Genomic DNA, 20459 nt, shown 5'->3' with positions numbered 1-20459 from the left:
CTCTTTCCAATGCTCCTCCTTAGGCTAGCTTTAGTCTCTGTAAACACAGGTACAGAAGCCTGGTGGTTATTTAAGGGGTTCAGGGAATCTTATTTGATATTGAACAGACCAGGAAGGTTTAGTCTGACTGGAGGTAAAATCTGATGAATTATTTTCAGAAAAAAAAAAGGGACTTATTAACGTCTCTCTCTTTATAAATGTGAGGAGGGAGTCAGCAAAGCTTAGGCATATCTCAGATCCTCCAGGGGTTCTCAAACTATGGCCCACGGCCACATGCAGCCGCTGAGGACGTTTATGCGCCCACTGGGTTATGGCAAATGGGCTGAGGGGCGGAGACAGAGTGTGAGCTTTTGTTTTACTATAGTCTGGCCCCCAACACTCTGAGGGACAGTGAACTGGCCCCCATTTAAAAAGTTTGAGGACCACTGCTCTAGGCCAATTGGAGGCTTGATTTGATTGGCATCTGAACTCTTAGGTCCTCCAGACACCCATCCAAGTCCTTTTGAGTGACTGACTCTTCAATGGCACAAAATGCCAGCCATACTTTACATATTTATATTTGAAGTCCAGGGGAACATAATTAGTTCAAGGTCGCATGTTGTATTATTATTCCTTTGATATTTCACGTAAGACATCTTCCCTACTGAATGGTAATCTCCTCTAGGCCTGTGAACATATCAAATACTTTATTTTTTATAGTTTCTCCTCATTCAGTCTATATAAGTTATTCAACGAATACTTGTTGAGTTAGGTTTGTCACCATATAACAGATTAATGCCCCTAAACCAGGGATGGAAGCGGTCCACCCTTCCGGGGAAGGTTTGGGACAAAAACCAGAGTCCTAATGTTAATTTCTTGACTCATGTTTAAAGGAATCCTTCATAAAAGAGGGAATTGGACTAGATGCCTTTGCATGCTGCTTTCAGCTCTTTCTATGATGCTATAATCCTCTTTATAAAGGGGCCAGCTGGCCATGCGATACCTTCATGGAGGAATACTACACTTGGTGGAATTCTTAGCACTGTTCCTGCTCCCAGCCACCCCACTCCTCTCCCCTGGCATAGGGGGAGGGTTGTCCTAAGGCAGGAGAAATCTGGAAAGAGGCTGACCCAAACCACTGAAGTTAATACTTGGCTAAGTTTCAGTTGATAGATTCTAATAAGATAGCTCCCATCCATCCGTCTGTCCATCCATCCATCCATGCATGCACGCAGCCATCCGTCCAGCCATCCGTCCGTCCATCCATCCATGCATGCACGCAGCCATCCAATGGGGAGAAAATCGGATTCGGGGTCAGAAAGCCGGGTTCCCACATGAGTTGTGTTGTGGTGCCAGGCAAATCATTCGACATCTTTAACATCAGTTTCCTCATCTGTAAGGGGGGGGGGGATTAGACTAGATAATAACTTACAGCCCCCCTCTCTCAAACACTGTTATTCAAGTAATTTAGCTGCCTAGATAATTCCCAGGAAGCAATTGAGAGGAGGGGCTGAGCTCTGCTCGGTCGCCTCCAAATCTGAGGTCAGCTGGCTCTTCGCTCGGCCCGCGTGGTCCAGTGGTGCAGGTGACAAGCCGGCCGAAGCCAGGTTAGAGGAGGCAGAATGTTCTGCGCTTTCCTCTCCTGGGTTTCCAGCGCTGTTTGTTTACCTGCGCGCCCGCCCGCCTCCCTCCCTCCCCCGAAGGCTCTCTGAGGACAGGGTCCGCTTCTCCTCCGAGCGTCCGCCCGTGTAACGAGTCACAGGGTGTTGGAGGGAAGGAAGCGAGCCCGGGAGTCCCAGTCCCTGCTTAGTGGGTTAGGGCTCCGGGAGTCTGGAGAAAGCGGAACCCCCGATGCAGACTACGGGGATACCAGGGGAACCACTTAGAGGGACGGTTAGGGGCCGTTCTGGCCGCAGGGCCCCAGGTTCACAAAGCCGGCTCTGGTCCAATCCTTTTATTTTACCCAGAAAGGAAGCGCTCCTGGAGCAGGGGCTCGTTCCACGTCCCATAGATGGACCACTCCGGCTGGATTCGAACTCCGGCCCGGCGATTCCAACCTGGTGCTCCCTCCACTCCATCCCGCAGAGGATGGGGATGCCGAGCTCCCCGTCCTCCCCCGCCTGCGCTGGGGCGGCCAGGCGGGGAAGAGGGGCTCCTCCCCCTCCGGATCTCCCCCACTCCTCTCCCCGCTCCCTGCTTTCCCCCTCCCACAGCCTCCCGCTTCTCACCTCCCGCACTTCCCCCTCCTCCCTTCCAGGTCTCCCTCACCGCTGCTGCTTCCTTCTGCCTCCGGTCCCCGCTTCTGCCTACAGTTCCTGGCCTCCTTCCAGGTCACCCCCACTCTTCTCCCCACCCACTGCTATTTTCTCCCCTTTCTCCCCCAGTCCTCCCTCCACGTAGCTTCCCGCTCCGCACCCTCCAGCACTTTCCCCCCTCTCCCCCCTGCCAGGTCTCCCCCCCACTGTCCCTCCCGCAACTCTGTCCCCGCCTCTCAGCCTCCCGCTCCTCCCCGCCCCCTATCCCCCCTCCCTTCCCCCTCCCCCCCCCCCCCCCCCCGCGCTTTGCTGCCCCGTCCCCTCCCCCCTCTCCCCCAGACCGCAGCCTCCTCCTCGCCGCCGCCTCCTCCCCTCGGCGGAGGGCGCCGGGCCGGGCCGGCGGGGCCTCACTGCGCATGAGCGGGAGCCGGAAGCGCCGAGAGAGCAGCCGCCGCCGCCGCCGCCGCCGAGGCCGCCGCCGCCGCCGCCGCCGTCCATTCGCTGCGGAGCCGGGAGGAGGCGGAGGCGGCGGGGAGGAGGAGGAGGAGGAGGCGGAGGAGGGGAGGAGGAGAGGAGGAGGAGGAGAGGAGAGGCCTGGAGGACACCAACATGGTGAGGAGGCGCCGCGCCTGTCCGCCCGCCCCCGGCCCGGCTCCGCTCCCTGCCCGCCGCTACCGCCACGCGAGGGCCGAGGAGGTGTCGGGCCTAGTCTGGAGGCCCGGCTCCGGCGGAGTCTGCGGTAGCTACCGGGCCCGGGCGCCCCGGGAGCCACTCCTCGGGGCCGGGCCGGGCCATTGTGTGCGCGCCCGGATAGAGGGAGGGCGCGGGCCGGGAGCGAGGCGGCTGGGAGCCCGCCCTGCTCGGCGTGGCGCGGCGCTGTGCCCGGGGCCGTCCGGCTCGTGCCGCGAGGCCGGGCCGGGCCGAGGCCGGGCCGGGGAGCCCGGGGGGCGCGAGGGGGCGCGGGCGGGGGAGGGGACGTTTGACATTGTCATGCCGCGAGGGTGAGTGCGCGCGTGTGTGGGAGGGCGAGTGCGCGTGTGCGGCTGAAGCGCCAGCACTTGTCCGGGCCTGGTGGGAGACAATGACTGGAGAAGTGCCGGTCAGCTCCCCGGGGCCGCGCGGGCCGGGGCCCGAGCCAAAGTTTGCCGTGGCCCCGAGTCCTTCCTGGGGTCCCCGCGCGGACCCCGGCAAGCGGAGGACCGATTGTGCCTTGTCACCCCCGGCACACGTGCTCCTGTGGGCGCTTTCTTGTCGCGGGGGCGTGCGGGCTGTGTGGGGGAGGGGGCTCGTGAATCCCCCCTCGCTCTCCGCGCAGTGGTCCGCGCCCGGCCGCCTGGGACACTCGTGGGAACCAGAGCCGGGCCTGACAAGGGTGTCCTGCGTGGCGGTGGGCACCCGCGCGAGCGTGACGCGTGTCCTGCACTCCCCACACACTTGTCACCCACAGAATGGTTACATAGGCTTGTGTTTTTACGTATGGTCCCATTACTACACCGGGGATGCTATGTCAGCATATGCTGTGCGTTATCATGTGATGTGCTGTAGTAGCATAAAAGATCTAGTATATAACGCTTCACACGTGGCCATATCAGCGTGGAATACAGTCGTGTCAAATAGGGACTGCATAACTACTATAGATACCCCACGGTGTTTAACACATAAACATGCTCACATAAATGTAATCCTTACTGTTAGACCGTAATCCATACTGTATGTGCTGCAAATTGTCATACAGTAGCAATTTATACTCTACGGTAAAGTGCTTCCTATTACCCTAATACTAGAGTATTACTTTGTTCTATATTAAAGTATTTTTATATACATCATATATATTATATATAAATAGAAAATATTTTAATGTACAGTATAATACAACAAATAAAATTTATTACATATTAATATATAGCAATATATGTCTTGAAATTATTACCATGTGCTATATTATATTACTGTACTGCATATGAAATATGTAGACATATCCATGCTCCATACTATTGGTGACAACAAATCATTTGGACAGATTAAATCCTTACTATTAGAGCTACATAAGGTGGCTACGTTTTTGTTTTTTTGTTTTTTTTTGGCTTTTTGGCTGAGGCAATTAGGGTTAAGTGACTTGCCCAGGGTCACACAGCTGGGAAGTGTTAAGTGTTAAGTAAGATTAAATTTGAACTCAGGTCCTCCTGAATTCAGGGCTGGTGCTCTCTCCACTGCGCCACCTAGCCGCCCCACGCTGCATTGTTTTTACTAAGCTGTTAATATCTCCTAGGTGCTAAATGGATGTTATTAAATAAAGGTTAAGTCTTAAATGTAATGCTCCTAAACAGCATCCTGTGCATCCAAATATCACTGTTGTACTTTAAAATATCTGAATGCACACAGATAGTGTTTACTTAATATTGAAGCACAAACAATGCTTATTCATTTGATTGAATATTCTGTCAAGATAATATTAATATAATTCTAGTAATTTTTTCCATCATTAATAAAAACATGAAGCAAACAATAAGCTATGCAGTTTTACTGTTAGAAAGTATATAATAGCATCTTACATGATCTTCATACTAGTCTTGTGAGTAATAGAAGAAATACCCTGTTTTACAGAAGAATTTGAAACGCAGAGGTTTTTATTCATCAAGGTCACAATTCAATATTGGAATCCTGGAAGACTAATGCAGGTTGTTTTTTTTTTTTTTTTTTTAAATTATAAAACTAGTGCTTTATCCTGTGCTGTATCCTGCCCCTTCTTAGTAGCCGGAACCTTCAAAGAATGAAGCTTTAATTCCTACATCTTGGCAAAATTTCAAATGAAACTAACACTGGTCAAGAGCTATAAGACATCTAGAAAACAAACACTTCAGTATATTTTCATGACTTTATTGTGATTTTTGATGTGATTATGAAGAGAAGGCGAGCATGAAGCAGTCTTCATGAGAGGGTGGGGAGATGACCTCAGGTGCTGGAAGGCAGAATCCTGTCTGTTTCTACCAATTTGGAAAAGCTTCCAGAATGGAGGACAGATTACATTACATAGTGGTTGTGCACTAGCTGAGTTCAGAAGAGGTTAATCCCCACCAGATTGACAGCAAGTGCAATGCATTTTTTGGGCCCTAACAATTTTTAGTCAACAATCATTAAACACTTATTGTATGCCAGGCTCTGTGCTGTAATAAACACTGGGGATGCAAAGAAAGGCAAAACCATGTACAGAGTTCCTCTTTGATCTCCCACAATGAGCAGATGATAGATTCTTCGGAATGTGGAGACTTCTCAGGTTTATTAATGCCATTTTATGTGTGTGTGTGTGTGTGTGTGTGTGTATAGGAAGCCAACAGTCTTGTACTCTAAAGAATACAATTATGAAAGCTTATACAATTGTTTTATACTTTAGGTAGTTAACTTTGATAAGTTTCGAATCATAGCAGTTTTGCAAATGTGAGATTTTACTTTCAAAAATAGTGATAATTTGATAAAATGGAAAGAGGACTGATCTGGGAATGAGAAGACCTAGAGTCTGTCTAGTTTCAGCTGTCACTACCAGATCTTGGGGTTTCATTTCCCTAGGTGTCACTTTTTTTTATTATAAAAATAAAGGGAACCAGCTGATCTCTCAGGTCCTTTTCACCTCTCAAATTCTTTAATCTTAACTGTAATTCTGTGAATTTTACACTGACCATTGTAGCTGGTTTATATTCATGTTATAACTAAATCTTTTAACTAGCGTTAGATTTTAAGATTTGACAGGAAATTGAGATTGGAAAATTAAAGTAGTAGTGCTTACTTTAATCTAAATCCTTTTTTAATTTAAAGAAACCAAATACTCTGAGTTAAATAATTTTAAAAAATGGTATATTGTTGAATATATGATTATAATTTAAGTTTGAGCTATCACTTTTAAATTACGTAGTTTTAATGACATGGTTTTAAAGAAATCTGTATAAGATGAAACATGGATTTTTAAATGATCAGAAATTATATGTCCAAATGTGTGCCATCTGGTCCAAAAGTATAAACACAAGAGGTTATAAACTGATGTTAGGGATGAGATTTTTCAATGCTGATGCTATTCAGAAGACATGTGAGAAGCTTTTGGAAGGTAATTTCAAAGGAGCCATTTCAAAAGTGCTTTGAACTACTTTGAAGGCATGTATTGAATATTTGGATATATTTATTAAAAAGCAGTCTCATTCCTCACATACAAAAAGTATCCCTTTTTCAAATGTTAGGACCAGGTTGGTATAGTGAAAAGTTAGCATAATAGGATGGAAAGAGCATTGGATTTAGAAAGAGTATTGGATTTAAAAATAGAAGACCTTATTTGAAGTTCCAGCTGCTATTTATTACTGGCATGGACTTTAGTGAAGTGTATTGACTTGTAGTCATCAAGTTTTCTCCTTGTTAAAAAGAAGAACCCCTTTGGCTTCTTTCAGCTCTAAATCGATTTTTGTTCTGATTTTTCATGTGTCCTATTATAAAGTTTGAAAATTAGAAACAATCTAGAATTAGTTCTGTCAGTCTACACAAAACTTCTATTGAAATCATCATTCCTTACTAGTAATAATTTAGTCATGTACTTAACTAACTGTAAGGCTGCAATAAAATATGTTGAATTTCACTTAATAACTGTATGTTGGATCTCCACTGAAGTCCTATTTTTCATGCTGCATTATGAAGTAGATGTGACCATAAGCTCTCAAAGGATATTGCAAGCCAAGGCAGGTGCATCCAAATAGAAGAGTGACTGCAAGGATGGGTTCTGTCTTGGTCATGGTATGGGGGTACCAGATTAGCTAATCTGGGAAAGATTCAGCACAGGAAAGTTGGCTGCCACTGAATGAATTTTTCCAGCCACAAGAATTTGTGAAGAAAGACAACAGCAAATCCTAGTGAAGTTGAGATCTGAATGAAAGTGGGGTAGAAATGGAGAATTAACTGGATGAAATCATGGGTCCTTGAAATATTTGAAAATATACATTAGTGAAATAATTTTAAAAAATAAATCTCAATAAAATTATAAGTTGCTTTTTATGGAGAAAAACTTCAGGTAACTTAGCATTCTTGGCACATTTTTAATATATTTTGGACTAAAAAAATTTCTTAAAAATTCATGTTCTTTTTGAAACTGAAGACCAAAGTTGTTATATCTTTCTTGCTACCATGGAACAATGAATTAAATCTCACATAAATAGACATAAACCTACTATTGAACCCCCCAAAAGCACTTTGGTCAGATTTTTTTTGAATTGAACTCCCTAGTGATTTAATACTCCTATTAAATACTCCTTTTAAATCTCTACACAAAATTATTGATTTTATACAAATACTTTTATAGAGGTGGTCTTCTAAATTGAATTCCTGTAATTTCTTACCATATTGAATGGTGGCCTAATTCTGTTTCCCTAAGAAGCCCAAAATCCTTTGGACAAAACATTTCACTTAACTGCAAAGAAAGCAAACTTAACTCCTCCCCTCCCCAATTTTTTTTTTTTTGAGGGTAGGGGCATATAGTTGTAAAACGGGAGCTAAAATTTATTTGGCGTTTTTTATTGTAAATGTGCAGGCTTTAAGTAGGGGCTACTGATTGGTTATTTTCAGGTTTTATTTATTCATTATATACATTGACCCAAGTAGGATGAAAATGTAAAGTTTCCTTTTTCAAATTGGATATGTGTTTCTCTTTGTGGCAGGATTAGGTATAAAATTTGATGAAGAGATAAAATTCTAATAGGATTTGTTTGCTGTGTAGATACAATTGTTTTAGTAGAACTAAATAATGTATCTAGATGTACTTCAGTTTTTTGGATTTTTTTTTTTTTTTTTATCAGAGATCAAGAGACACATTGAAGCCATTTTATATAATGAATACTAATCAGTGAAATGGCTAGTATAATTTAAAAAGTATTTTTTGTAAATTATTCTATATTAAATTATATACTTTTATTTATTTTAATTTTCAGTAGTATTTTATTTTTCCAAATATATGTTGAGTTTTCTGTTTGCACAACACAGTTTAAATCTGTATTATTACATTTTCTTCATCACTTTCAGTCTAGACAATAAACAAGATGATAAGGAATTTGTAGAAATTCTGATTGCTGCCATGTAAAGCCTCATGCTGAAAATTGAAGAATGGGCTCTCAGAAGCCTGTCCGCTTTGCCTTTCACCCATTCTCTGACTTCATGCTTGCCCCAGAAGAAAGTTCAGAGCTAGAATGGACGGTTCTTAGCAAGCAGAATGTTTGATCTGAGAGAGTCAGAGACAGTGAAGAAAAACTTACATTCCCTAATAATCCCCTCTATATCAATCCCCAAAAGTAGTTTTCCATCCTTTACTTTTAAAAGGTACAAGGAGAGAGAATCCACCATCTCCTAAGAGCCTTTTCCACTTTAGAACAGGTAAATTTTGGGACACTTTGTCCTGATATCAAACCTAAATTTGCTACTTTGCAATTTTTACTGGATACTTTTTTTGGGGATTTAAAAAAATTTTTTTTTGTAATTAGTTTTTTTTTTTATTTACAAGATATATGCATGGGTAATTTTACCGAACTGACAATTGCCAAGCCTTTTGTTCCAATTTTTCCCTTCCTTCCCTTCCTCCTCCCCCCTCCAGATGGCAGGTTGACCAATATATGTTATATATGTTAAAGTGTAAATTAAATACAATATATGTATACATGTTCAAACAATTATTTTGCTGTACAAAAAAAAATTGGACTTTGAAATAATGTATAATTAGCCTGCGAAGGAAATCCAAAATGCAGGCGGACAAAAAAATAGGGGGATTGGGAATTCTATCTAGTGGTTCATAGTCATCTCCCAGAGTTCTTTTACTGGATACTTTTAGGTTTTGCTTTTCTGTTGTAGTTTTTCTTTATTTTCTTTTTTTAAAATAGTATTTTATTTTCCCAAATATATGTAGAAATAGTTTTCAGCATTCATTGTTTTGAAAACTTTGTTTCAAATTTTTCTTCCTCTCTCCTTTACCTCACCAAGACAGCAATCTAGGTTAAATATGTATGATTCTTTTAAACATTTTCATATTTTTCATGTTGTGCAAGAAAAATACCAAAAGGCAAAGAACCACCCTGGTTCCCCCCGCCCCCCCCCCCCAAAAAAAGATGAAAATAGTATGTTTTGATCCACATCCAGTCTCCATAGTGCTTTTTCTGGATGCAGATGGCATTTTTCATCCCATGTCTATTGGAATTATCTCAGCTCATCAGATATGCATTTATTTAGAAAAATTATTCAGCATTGACCTCAAAGATCAGTGGTTCAATTGGATGTTTGTTGAATATGGCATTTCTAATTATGTTTCCAACAATCCCTACCCTTAAGGAAATTAATTTCTACAGTGTGGGGAGTAGGAAAGGGAAACAACATGTACACAGATAATTAACATAAAATATGTTGAAACAATACAAAGTGATTTTGGGTGATACCTAAAGTTGCAAAGTGAGTATATCTCAAAATTTTCAACATAAACAATTGTCCTTTTTCCAAGAGCTGATTGTACAGGTTGTAAGACAAACTGGTCAGTTAATTTCTCTTCTTTTTTTCTTTTAATTAAAACCTTAAATAGAGAGCATGGTCACGGGAAAGGGAAAGTAGCCAAACTTGTCACTTAATTTTACTACTATTTGGAAACTCTGCTAGAGAATTTATTGTGGGGAGAGTTGAAAATAATCATAGAATTTTTAAGCTTGAGAGGGGAAATTACATATTGTTTACTAAATTCCCTGTTTTTACAGTTGAGGAAACTGAAAGTTAAAAGGAGTTTTCTTTGTTGTGCTGTTGGCTCTTTGCTGTTTCACATATTTCTCATCTATGTATATGAAGGGTATAGATGGTATACTTAGCATATTGGAGATTATAGATAGATACAGAGCTGTCCCACATAGAACTCACACAGTGGCTGACAGTCCAGATGCCCAAAGATCTCAGTAGGCTAAAACAATAATATTTAAAAGGACTAATGGAAAAACCTACTTGGGATGGAAACATCCATCTTGACAAGTATGGGTAAAGAAGACATGGCTAGCACCTAGGTTATGTGAAAAAGATTTGAAAATTTTAGTGGATTTTAAATGTAAGAAGTGATCATCATGTATCATGGGAATGTGTTCGAAATAAGGGAGTGATTTTTACTGTTTCTTGCTACATTTTAGGAAGTACATGAGCAAGCTGGCATGTAGGAGAGAAAGGATACTGGAATGATGAGGGACCTAATCTATTTATATATCATATAAGAAGAAAAAGTGGGTGTTTAGGCTTCAGAAGACTTGAAGGATTAACTATCTCCAGGTATTTAAAAAGTTATGATTAAGGGAGCCTTGTTCTGTTTGATCCTAATCATCAGTCATAAAAAAGTGATTTGAAATTGTGAAAAGGAGACTTGATTTTAAGGAAAAACTTAATAGCATTTAATGCTGACTCAAAGCAGCACAGGATACTTCAAAATCTATTCCTCTTTCCTGCAAGTTTTCAAGTTGAAAAGGAAAAATTTCTAAAAGAAATGACCATTTTAATTTTCATGTCATCAAAGTTTCCCACTTTATTCCTCTCCCTTTACTCCCAGAGAGCCAAGTGTTATTACAAATAATAAAAAGGTGGGGGGGGGGAAACCAAGTCAGTGGAACTAAGCAATATATATATTGGGGAAAGTCTTAGATTATATTGTTTGGTAATTTTTCAGTCGTTATCTGACTCTTGACTTCATTTGGGGGTGTTCTTGGCCAAAGTACTGGAGTAGTTTGTCATTTTCTTCTCCAGCTCATATTTATAAGTGAGGAAACTGAGACAAATAGTTAAGTGACTTGCCCAGGGTCATCCAATTAGTTAAGTGTCAGACACTAGATTTGAGCTCAGGAAGATGAATCTTCCTGATTCCAAAACCTGCACTGTGTCCACTCCACCAGCAAGCCTGTAATATCCTATTCCCCTATTCTCTAAAGAAGATGGTGAATGTCTTTTCTTTTCTCTCTTTTGGGACCAGACTTGTTCATTATAATTTCACTGCAATCAGTTTTGATTCTTTTGTCATTTATATCATTTATATTATTGTCATCATTGTGTAAATTGTCTTCCTGTTTCTACTTACTTTACTTTGCATCAGTTTATGTAAGGGATGAATGATGTAGAGAGTATTCCTGAACAGGTATGGTTTGAACTGTTAGATGGCCTTTCAAATCCCTTCCCAAGTTTTGAGGTTCTGTTGTCTTGCTTTTTTAAAATTTTAGTTCATTATTATGTAGAACACAAGTAATAGAATAATCTTCAAAGAATTAAAAGTGATTATCACTTAAAGTAATAGAGTGGTGCATTATGATGTCAAGAGGTTGCACAGTATGTGACCAGTTAGGACCTTTGAAGAAAAATAATAAAAGCTGTCATCAAGAAGTGGGTTAGAATGGGAAGATGGGCTGCTCCAGTAGTGAGGGCAAAGGATGAGCTGGCCAGAGCCATTTGAGCAGCGAATACATTCAGAGTGTTCAGAAAGCTCAAGGAATGTCTCCTGCACTTGTATGATACCCTTTGGGGTACACTTATAGGAAGAAATAGGAATCAAAGGTTATGTTAAGCCTCATTGGAGGAAACCCCTAAATCGGTGAAATCACAAATCTATTTGCAGAGGCTAATTCCTACCTCCATTACATAATCTAAAACTAGGGACAATATTTGTCATGCCATGTTTGGACTTTTTCATAGCAGAATCAAAGCTAGTATTCAGTTTCTAATGCTGAGCATCTTGAATAAACACTACAACACTGCATAAGAGTTCACTTTTGTGTTGTTTTTACCAGTGCTTTTCTTTTAAAGTTGGTTATTCCATGCATGAAAGTGGAAGAGAAAGAATTTCCCAGTCCCTTAAAGTTGAGCCTTTGGACAATCTGATAAATAACTTTAAATTTGTTTATAATGTAATATGAAGGGTGTAAATTTATAAATGTATTGCAGAAAGTTATAAAATGTCTTTGTTGAGTAAAAAAAATTTTTTTCAGGTATATTGCTACTATACTTTATATTTGTCTACTGATTACATTGTTTTATGTGTATTCTTTTTTTCTTTTTTCTTTTGATTCTTAGTAACAACGGTTTGGCACTTTGAAAGAAGTTAATTTCAATTACCATTTGTAAATGTGGGTTGTAGAAAATTTCTGAATGAATTCAGCCCATACTAAAAAGCATACATTATTAGGGTAATTACTAAAATAGTTATTTACTTTTTCCCAAGATCTTTAAATCTAAAATCAAAACCTTTTGTTTCTCTAGTACACATTTTCCTTTCAATTTTGCTTTCTACCCATCAACAATCTCTTTTGTAAAATAAAGGGTTTAGATTTAAGGGCTGCTAAAGTCTCTTTCAGCTCTTAATCTATAATCCTGTGATCCCATGGTTTTCTCTTTTTTTTTCTGATCTCAAAGAATCTTTGTCTTCCCTGTTCGATTTTGACTTTTCTGTTTTTGAACATATAAAAATACATGTAACCACTTGTTTTGTGGCCACCTGTTCTTAAAATAGACTTATGATATGCCTGTACACACATTTTCTCCTTTATACTTTTGCATTCATTTAAAAAATATTAGATTTTTTTTAGAGGAATTTAGTTTCACTTCTTTTTCACAGCAGTTTTTTACAGTTTGACAGGTTATTAAGTCCAAAAATGTATCTTGATATTTCAAAGGAAAAGAAGCATCAGTTTGCCTTTTTTTAAATTAAGCAATGGCCACTTCTCTTATAAATTGAATATTGAAAATTGTAAATATGTTTTTATTGATCTTTGTTGTGCTTTGAAGAGTTTTTTGTTTTTTGGGTTTTTTTTTTTGTTTGTTTTGTTTTGTTTTTGTATATGGTTCTATTGGCCTCCTTTTTCTTATTTCCTTTGCCTTTTTTTTCCTTTTTAAAGGATACTTTGAAGGTAGCAGAGGAGGAAATACCCTTCCATTGTGCCCTTACTTTGCCCTTTCCAAAATGGTAGCTTTGAAAATAAACTTTTGAGGGTTTAGAAATAGGCAACAGATTTCTACTTTGGCCTTAACCCTCACGTCTTTGAGAAGACTTCAGACAGGTGAAAGCTTTTTGGTGAAATGAGGATAAATTTGATACTTGACTATGTAAGTAATCTCTGTATGTGGAAGATAAAATTCCAGGGCTTAACTTATTTTATTTGAAATATTAAGTATTTTGTTACTATCAGAATAATATGTACATTTTCCTGAAGTCATTTAAAAGTGTTTTTTTTTTTTTTTTTTTTTTTTTTTTTTTTTTTTTTTAATTATGACATTTTGGTGGAGGGATGGGAGTGGGGTATGTCTTTTGAATCTGGAGGTTATTGGAATAAAGTTAGAAAATTAATTCCTTTAAAAAAAAAAACTTTTTAGGTCTGGGCATCTTTATTTCCTTCTGGTGGTTCTAAAAAAGAAAGATGAAGCAGAGCAGGGTGAGCAGTTGTAAATTTGTAGTCACAAAATTTAGAAATAATACTTAAGATTGGTTTAGGGTGTGTTCTGTTTTTGCAAGTACCATGTATTGGTGTCTTTAAAATTAATCCTGACTTGAAAATGTTAGGTTTTAGTTTATTGGGAGATTTTCTTTTGTGAATGTTGAACGCATGCATATATGTTCTTGTTAGAATGAAAGCTAGGTAAGATACTTGTAAGAATAATAAGAAATGGTGTGTAATTATATCTGTTCCTCACAAAATAAGTTTGATCAATTTGGTGGCAATAGCTAGATTTTTTTTTTTTTTTTTTTTTTTTTTTTTTTTTTTTTTTTACTTATTCACCCCTCATCTTTCCCTCTTATGTGTGATGCTTATATCTTTAAATATAAATGTTAAAATTTGGTATGATTAAATAACAATTAAAATGTATAAATGGCCTTTTTGTCTTTTGCAAGGAAATAAATGACTGCCATTCCAAATTATGTACTATTTATTACTTTGTTAGTTTTTGTAAGAATTAAAATCAAAGATATGTTACATTGGACAAAATATCCCATATCTTCTTGGTAATACACTAAAAGAAACATAGTCAAAATAGATTATATATACATTTTTATCTGTATTATTGGGTCATCTTATATATTTGTTAATATTTTGGATATTCTTAACCAATTTTAGTACCCAAAATTATATTATCTCAGCCATGTTTACACACAAAAAAATTAGAAATTAATGGCACATATTATATTGGGCTGTGCTGAACTTTTGTAGCTGTGATGCTCTTTGTTATTAAAAGTTTGTTTATGCCAAATTTGTGATTTAAAAAAATTATAATAAAGATGATGTCAACTTATTCCTCAACACCTCTTTCCAGCGTTAAGAAATATTTCCTGTGGTTACTCTCTCCCACCCTGTGTTTCCCAGACTTATTTATACGGTAGTGCCAGATTCACTTTGCCCCTTTATTCTTGGCTCATAGAGAATGCTTTCTCTTAGGTTCTCAGGAGATTTTTGTCTGGAAATGAGTATATAAATTTTATCCACCGATTCTGCAGGTAAAAGAGGGGTCAGACTCTGTATGTGACCCAAAAGGTATTGACTTAAAGTTGAACTCGCCTATTCTGTCTACTGTACAAATGGAAAAAAATTTGTTTCCAAGTTCTGAAAATCATCTGGGAAATGGAACAGGGGGTACTATGAATAAAGTCTTTGCTAGGTTGAGGATAGTCAGTCATTTGACTTTCTAAGAATCTACTGTCCTCATCCAGTGTCTTGCTAATCAATAGTCAACATATTTACTTCCTTTGTAGCTACTGGAGAAGATAACTTAAAGCCTTTTTAATCGGTACTGGCCATATAGTTTTACACCTAAACACGTTATATTCTGGGGTGGCTATAATATTTTATAGTAAAGTCACCCCCAAAAAACCCTTAAGAAATTTACATTTGAACAATTTAAAACATATTAGAATATTGTGTAATGGAATCAGAATTTAATGTAATCCCTTAAAATAGGAACTTTGAACTGGTGGTATTTAATTATTTGTTTCTATGATTTAAAATTTTTTTATAGGTAAGATTTTTTTTCTCACCTTTTTTATTCCCCAAATCTTCAAATATCTTGCTTTCTGGGAAGTCATTAATGGATTCAACAGATCCCTTTTTTCATGCAAAGTTAATCAATCATTAAACAACTGCTATGATCCAGATACTGGCCTAAGTGCTGGAGATACCAAGGCAAAGTGAAGAAATCTGTGCCCTGAGTTCTATTATTTCTAGGGAAATACCATTTACATATATAAGTTTGTGTGGAATATATTACAAAGTAAATGCAAAGTAGGTTGGAAGGGAGGGCATTAACAACCTGGGGATCTAGAAAGGCTTCATGTTCAGCAGGACTGGGAAACCTTTTTCTGTCATAGGCTTTTTGGATATTTATAACATTATTCGAAGGCCATATAAAGCACAAGCAGTGAGAGGTTGTACCTAGCTTTCAGCCATTATCATCGTCAATTGCCTTAGCAAATAATTCATGGGTTTTATGTGGCCCATGGGTTAGGAGTTCTCCACCCCTGATGTAGAAGGTTTGTTCTTGAGCTGAGCCTTGAAGGAAATTAACAATTCCAAAAAATGGAAATTAGCAAGGAGTATATAGCTCAGGCTTGAGGGGATGATGAGTGCAGTGGTATCTGTCAGGCAGTAAGCATTTATTAAATGCTTGCTGTATATCAGGTACTTTTATAAGTACTGAGATATAAAAGGAAGGAAGAAAATAATCTCTGCTCAGGGAACTCACATCCTACTGGGTAAGAAACATGCAAATAACTATATACAAACTTGATGGAGATAGGATAAATTGAAGATAATTTAAGAGCAAAGATAAAGAATTAAGATTAATGAAGACTGAGAAAGATTTCTTGCTGTAGGTGGAACTTTAGTTGCAACTTTGAGATTTTAATTAGGCAGATGAGATGAGAGATTTCCAGACATGGGGGATTGCTAGGCAAAACACTTGAAATTGGAAACTATAGTATCTTTAAGGAATAGCAAAGAGGTCAGAGTCACTGGACCATGGCATATATGGAGTGGAACATCTTTGTATAAGATCTGGGGGACTAGTCTAGATGGACATTGTCCAACAGCATATGTTATCCTCCAGGTGATGGGAAGCTGCTGAGATGGACTGAGTATTTTCCCTATGCCTCACTTTACTCAAGTCTAAAATAAAGGGCTTGGATTCGATGACCTGAGATCCCTTCTCTTCTATATGATCTCATGAGAATGGGAGGGTCAGAAGCCTCTTTAGCAACTGTGAAGAGTGGATTGAAGTGGGGAGGTACTTGGCAGGAAGATTAGTTAGTAAGGCTATTTCAGTAGTGAGGGTGAGAAGTGACAAGCGCCTTTACTAAGTAGTGGCATTTTGAGAAAGAAGAACCACACACGATTGATGTTGTATAGAGAAAGACAAGATTTAGACATTGAACATGCTTTCCATCCTTCTTCTAGCAAAGGAGATTGAAAGCTATCGAGAACAAAGAGTAGGATTTATCAAAATATATTAAAGTCTTTTTTGTTTGGGTTTATAACCAAATTATAACAAGAAATGACATCAAATGTATAAAAATGAATTATTTACAAATTAATTTATACATGTCTCTTTGTCTTATCTGTCTCTTCCTCTCCCAGAGATATTTTTAAAAGAAAGTCAAGGCAATCAAGGTCTATCCCTCTGGACAAGGATTTTGTCTTCTACTTTTGGTGTTGGGTTACCATTAAATATCTTCCTACGCATTACCTACTGATAGCTTAAGGTTTATGAAGAAAAGACTTGGAGTTTCAGTGGACTACTTACTTAACATGAGTTAACAGTGTGATATGGTAGTTTAAAAAATCCCCCCAAATTAATATGATCTCTGGGTGCATTAATAAGAGTAGAGGCACAGGACAAGGTTTATTATAATTCTCTCTATACATATAATTCTTTCCTGGTCTTCATTCAACTTAATTATGTTTTTTAATTTCTCAAAATATAAGATCTATATATTTAAGAAGATCATTGTTAAATTACCAGCATGTTGGGGAGACTTGAAACCATATCATATCAGTTAGTTAGCCTGTCAAGGAAAGTCTTAGGGGAGATAAGATAAATGTCTTCAAGTATTTAGAAGACTGTCATGTGGACAGGGAATTAAATTTATTTTGTTTTATCTCACAGGGGCAAAATGAGGAGGAGTAGATTTAAATAACAAAGACAGGTTTCATTTCAGTATTTTAAAAAAAAAGGTCTTTCTAACACTTTTGTAGATGTCTCAAAATAGAATGGGCCGCATTGGAAAGGAGGGAGGGGCTTCAGTAGAAGTCTAGTGGTTGTTTACTGGGGGCATTGTAACAACCAATTCTTGTTCAGGGAGAAGTTTTCCCTTTCATTCCCTCCCACCACACACTTAAGATACTATGATTCCAAGTTAAGGGCAAAACCAAACCAAACCAAACCAAAACAAAACTAGTTTTAGCTTGAGATGAATGCATCTGTTTTACTTATGTATTTACTGTTACAATGTTGTGGTGATGTTAGAGAGAGAATCGCAAAATTCTCTGTCAAAAATGTATAAGATATTTTGAGTATACTTTGCTTAGGGACAAATGTACACTAATACATTTTGTGAATGTATCTGTTGCACAATTTCTGCTATAAAAATTGAAAAAAAAATCTTTTTGATTAATTCTCTGAATTTAATAGAAAATTTAGTTAAACTTCAATTTCTCTGTGACCCTTTCTTCCTCCCACCACCACCCCTCATAACATTTTAGTGTAATGAGCATGAAACTCTTAAAAATCTGGGGAGAAGGTGCTTTTCAAAATGTAGAAAACTTGAGCTATATTGAAATATTGGATATGTTAGTGGTATTCTGTGGGTCCAAGTATGAGTACACATTGAACTCTTTTTAAAACTGCTTTCTGTCATTTTTAGAATAAGTTAGAAGGGTAGCTAATGGTCACTGCTGACATGTTGCTTGTCTTTGAAGTAATCTCTCCATAAAGTACTTGAGGAGAGGATTGGTAATTTTATCCCAAATGAAAAGCTCCCTCTCTTTCTATTATCAGCAAAACCAAACAATACCTTCAAAGGTAGGGTTGCTATTGAAATTAAATAGTTTAGAAATTAATAATTTTCAATAGGATCATTACTTTTAAAGAAGAGAGGTCAATTTCAAACTTAATCATAAGTAATAATGGTTTTGAGGGGGAGAATGTATAACTAAACATTTTTATTGAAGTATATTTGTTCCATGTTAGTCATATTTAATGTTAGCATTGGTTTTCATCTATTTGATTATGGGATGCTCTCTGTCTTTTCACATTTTGTGAAAATGTTTTGAACTTTGACATTTTATTGAAAAGTTCAAAATGCTTTATAAATATTTATCCACAGGGAGCAACAAAGTTTAGTGGAAAGATCTCTGGACTGGGATTCAGACCTGGATTTTAATCCTGGCTCACTATTACTACTTAGCTGTGTGACTTTGGGCAATGAGAAGGAAGAGGGGGAGTTGTCTAAAGAAACCAATACGGATTCCCAGGGAATTCTCCAACCAACTTAAATTTTAAAAAGACTTGTACAGAAGATGGAAACAAAGGCAGGTAACCAAGGATGAATAAAAAATGTAGAATAAGAGTCAAGGTTCAAAAATGTACCAGAATATTTGGCCAAATCTAAAAGTTAGAATTGAAAAAAAAAAAGTAAGGTCTCACATGTGATTTATAACAATAAGCTTGAGAGAAGCAAGACTGTATTCGGTAACATGATACACAGGGCAAGCAGGATGGTGTATAGAGGGCTGGCTGCAGAGTCAGGAAGACCTGTATTCAAGGCCCTTCTGTTCTATAAACTGCGACAAAGGACAAGTCACTTAACCTGCAGGACCCTAGGCAGCCGTGTACAATTACATTTCAGCTCCCTATCTTAGCAGAAAGTGTTTTTGCACTCCTGAACTTACAGGTCTAGATCAAAAATATGTCCAGGATCAGGGTACTGAGATAGTTTAGCTGGGCTCTGCCTTGCCAGAATGTATTTGGAGTATTGTGTTCACTTCTGAGAGGCCATCATAAAGCTCACTAGGTTAGTGAAAGAAAAGCCTTGAGATCCTGCCCTGTGACTCAGTTGAAGGAATTGAATGAAGTATGTTGACTTAGAGAACAGAATAATGGCTTGGGAGGGATGGAAGCAGCAGTCTTCAAGTTGAAAGGATCTTAGGGATAGAAATTGGAGTTGAAGCTGGCTTAGACTCAGGGAATCCGCAACCCTATTTTAGTGGTGAAGAAACAGGCTTAGAGATCCTTGCCCATGGTTACATTATTAGGGACAGAGCCTTAATTGGGATCCAAGCTTCTTGTCTAGTGTATTTTCCATTGCCCCAGAACTATTACCTTACTGTTCTTTGGAAGAGTTCAGCCAGTGTTTCCTGATCCCCAGTCCCATCTTCTGTTGTGGCAGAAGGTTCATGAATAAAGGAATCTTTACCCTTGACACTCTACCTGGCCAATCTTCTACCTTTTCATTTCCATCCTGACCTCCAATCAGCAGGCTTTGTGCCTCAGAGTCTCTCAGTCCACGGAGGTGTCTGGTTTCTCCTTGTAGTCTAAGGACACATCTAACAGTTTTCTGATAGAGCCTTTCTCCCATCACAGTGGGAAGTGAAACCCACATAATTTTGCCTCTGTTCCATCTTTTAAATTGCCCTGTGGAAGGAGGATTAGATTTATTTAGTTTGACTCTATAGTACGAAAGGGGACAGTGGATACAAGGCAAATTTAAGTAAATTTAAAGAAAAATGTCACATCAGTTATCCCAAATTGAATTGGATTGCCTTAGGATCTGGGGGTTCTCTTTCACTAGAGATCTTTAGGTAAACAAATCTTTTAACTTCTTTTAAGTCACAGTTTCTTCTACTGTAAATGAATGGATTGGATTAGATGATTGTGGGTTCCTCCTAGCTTCAAAATTCTTATGTTCCCTAACTCAAATCATGGCTCGTTAGGTTGATGTGTTAAAACCTCATTATGCAGAGTGCTTTTTGTCATTTGTCAGTTCTTACACTGATTCCTGGCCACAGCTCAGGTCCAGGCATCTTATAATAGATTTTGTTGTGGAAGCTGCAGGAGAGTAAGAAAATAGTACTGGACCAATTGATGAAGGGGGAAGATTTGAGAATTAAACATAAGGTGTTATTTTTATTTGCAGGGAAGCTCATGATGAAAGGTGACTCACAGTCTTGT

The 20459-nt window shown here is 38.7% G+C and overlaps 1 protein-coding gene across 12 annotated transcripts in view; it reads left to right on the top strand.

The window, feature by feature from the left end:
• The window catches only part of DCUN1D1 (defective in cullin neddylation 1 domain containing 1), a 41786-nt gene that overhangs the window by 1967 nt on the left and 19360 nt on the right, over positions 1–20459 (top strand). Inside the window, exons 1-2 of one of the 12 annotated variants that reach the window (XM_074298289.1) lie at positions 2241–2309; positions 18616–18820. The exons of 3 other annotated variants lie outside the window; for them this stretch is intronic. In XM_074298289.1, coding sequence (XP_074154390.1) covers positions 18809–18820 — 12 coding nt within the window. In that variant the 5' untranslated portion in view covers positions 2241–2309; positions 18616–18808. Of the gene's footprint in view, positions 1–2240; positions 2310–2685; positions 2847–10405; positions 10542–18563; positions 18825–20459 lie in introns of those variants that run through there. 8 more of the 12 variants (XM_074298297.1, XM_074298291.1, XM_074298298.1 and 5 more) reach the window with 8 other exon arrangements.

The sequence above is a fragment of the Sminthopsis crassicaudata genome, chromosome 3 (assembly GCF_048593235.1).
Source record: "Sminthopsis crassicaudata isolate SCR6 chromosome 3, ASM4859323v1, whole genome shotgun sequence".
In the NCBI taxonomy this organism is placed as follows: Eukaryota; Metazoa; Chordata; class Mammalia; order Dasyuromorphia; family Dasyuridae; genus Sminthopsis; species Sminthopsis crassicaudata.
This window is presented reverse-complemented; position numbering and strand designations above follow the sequence as displayed.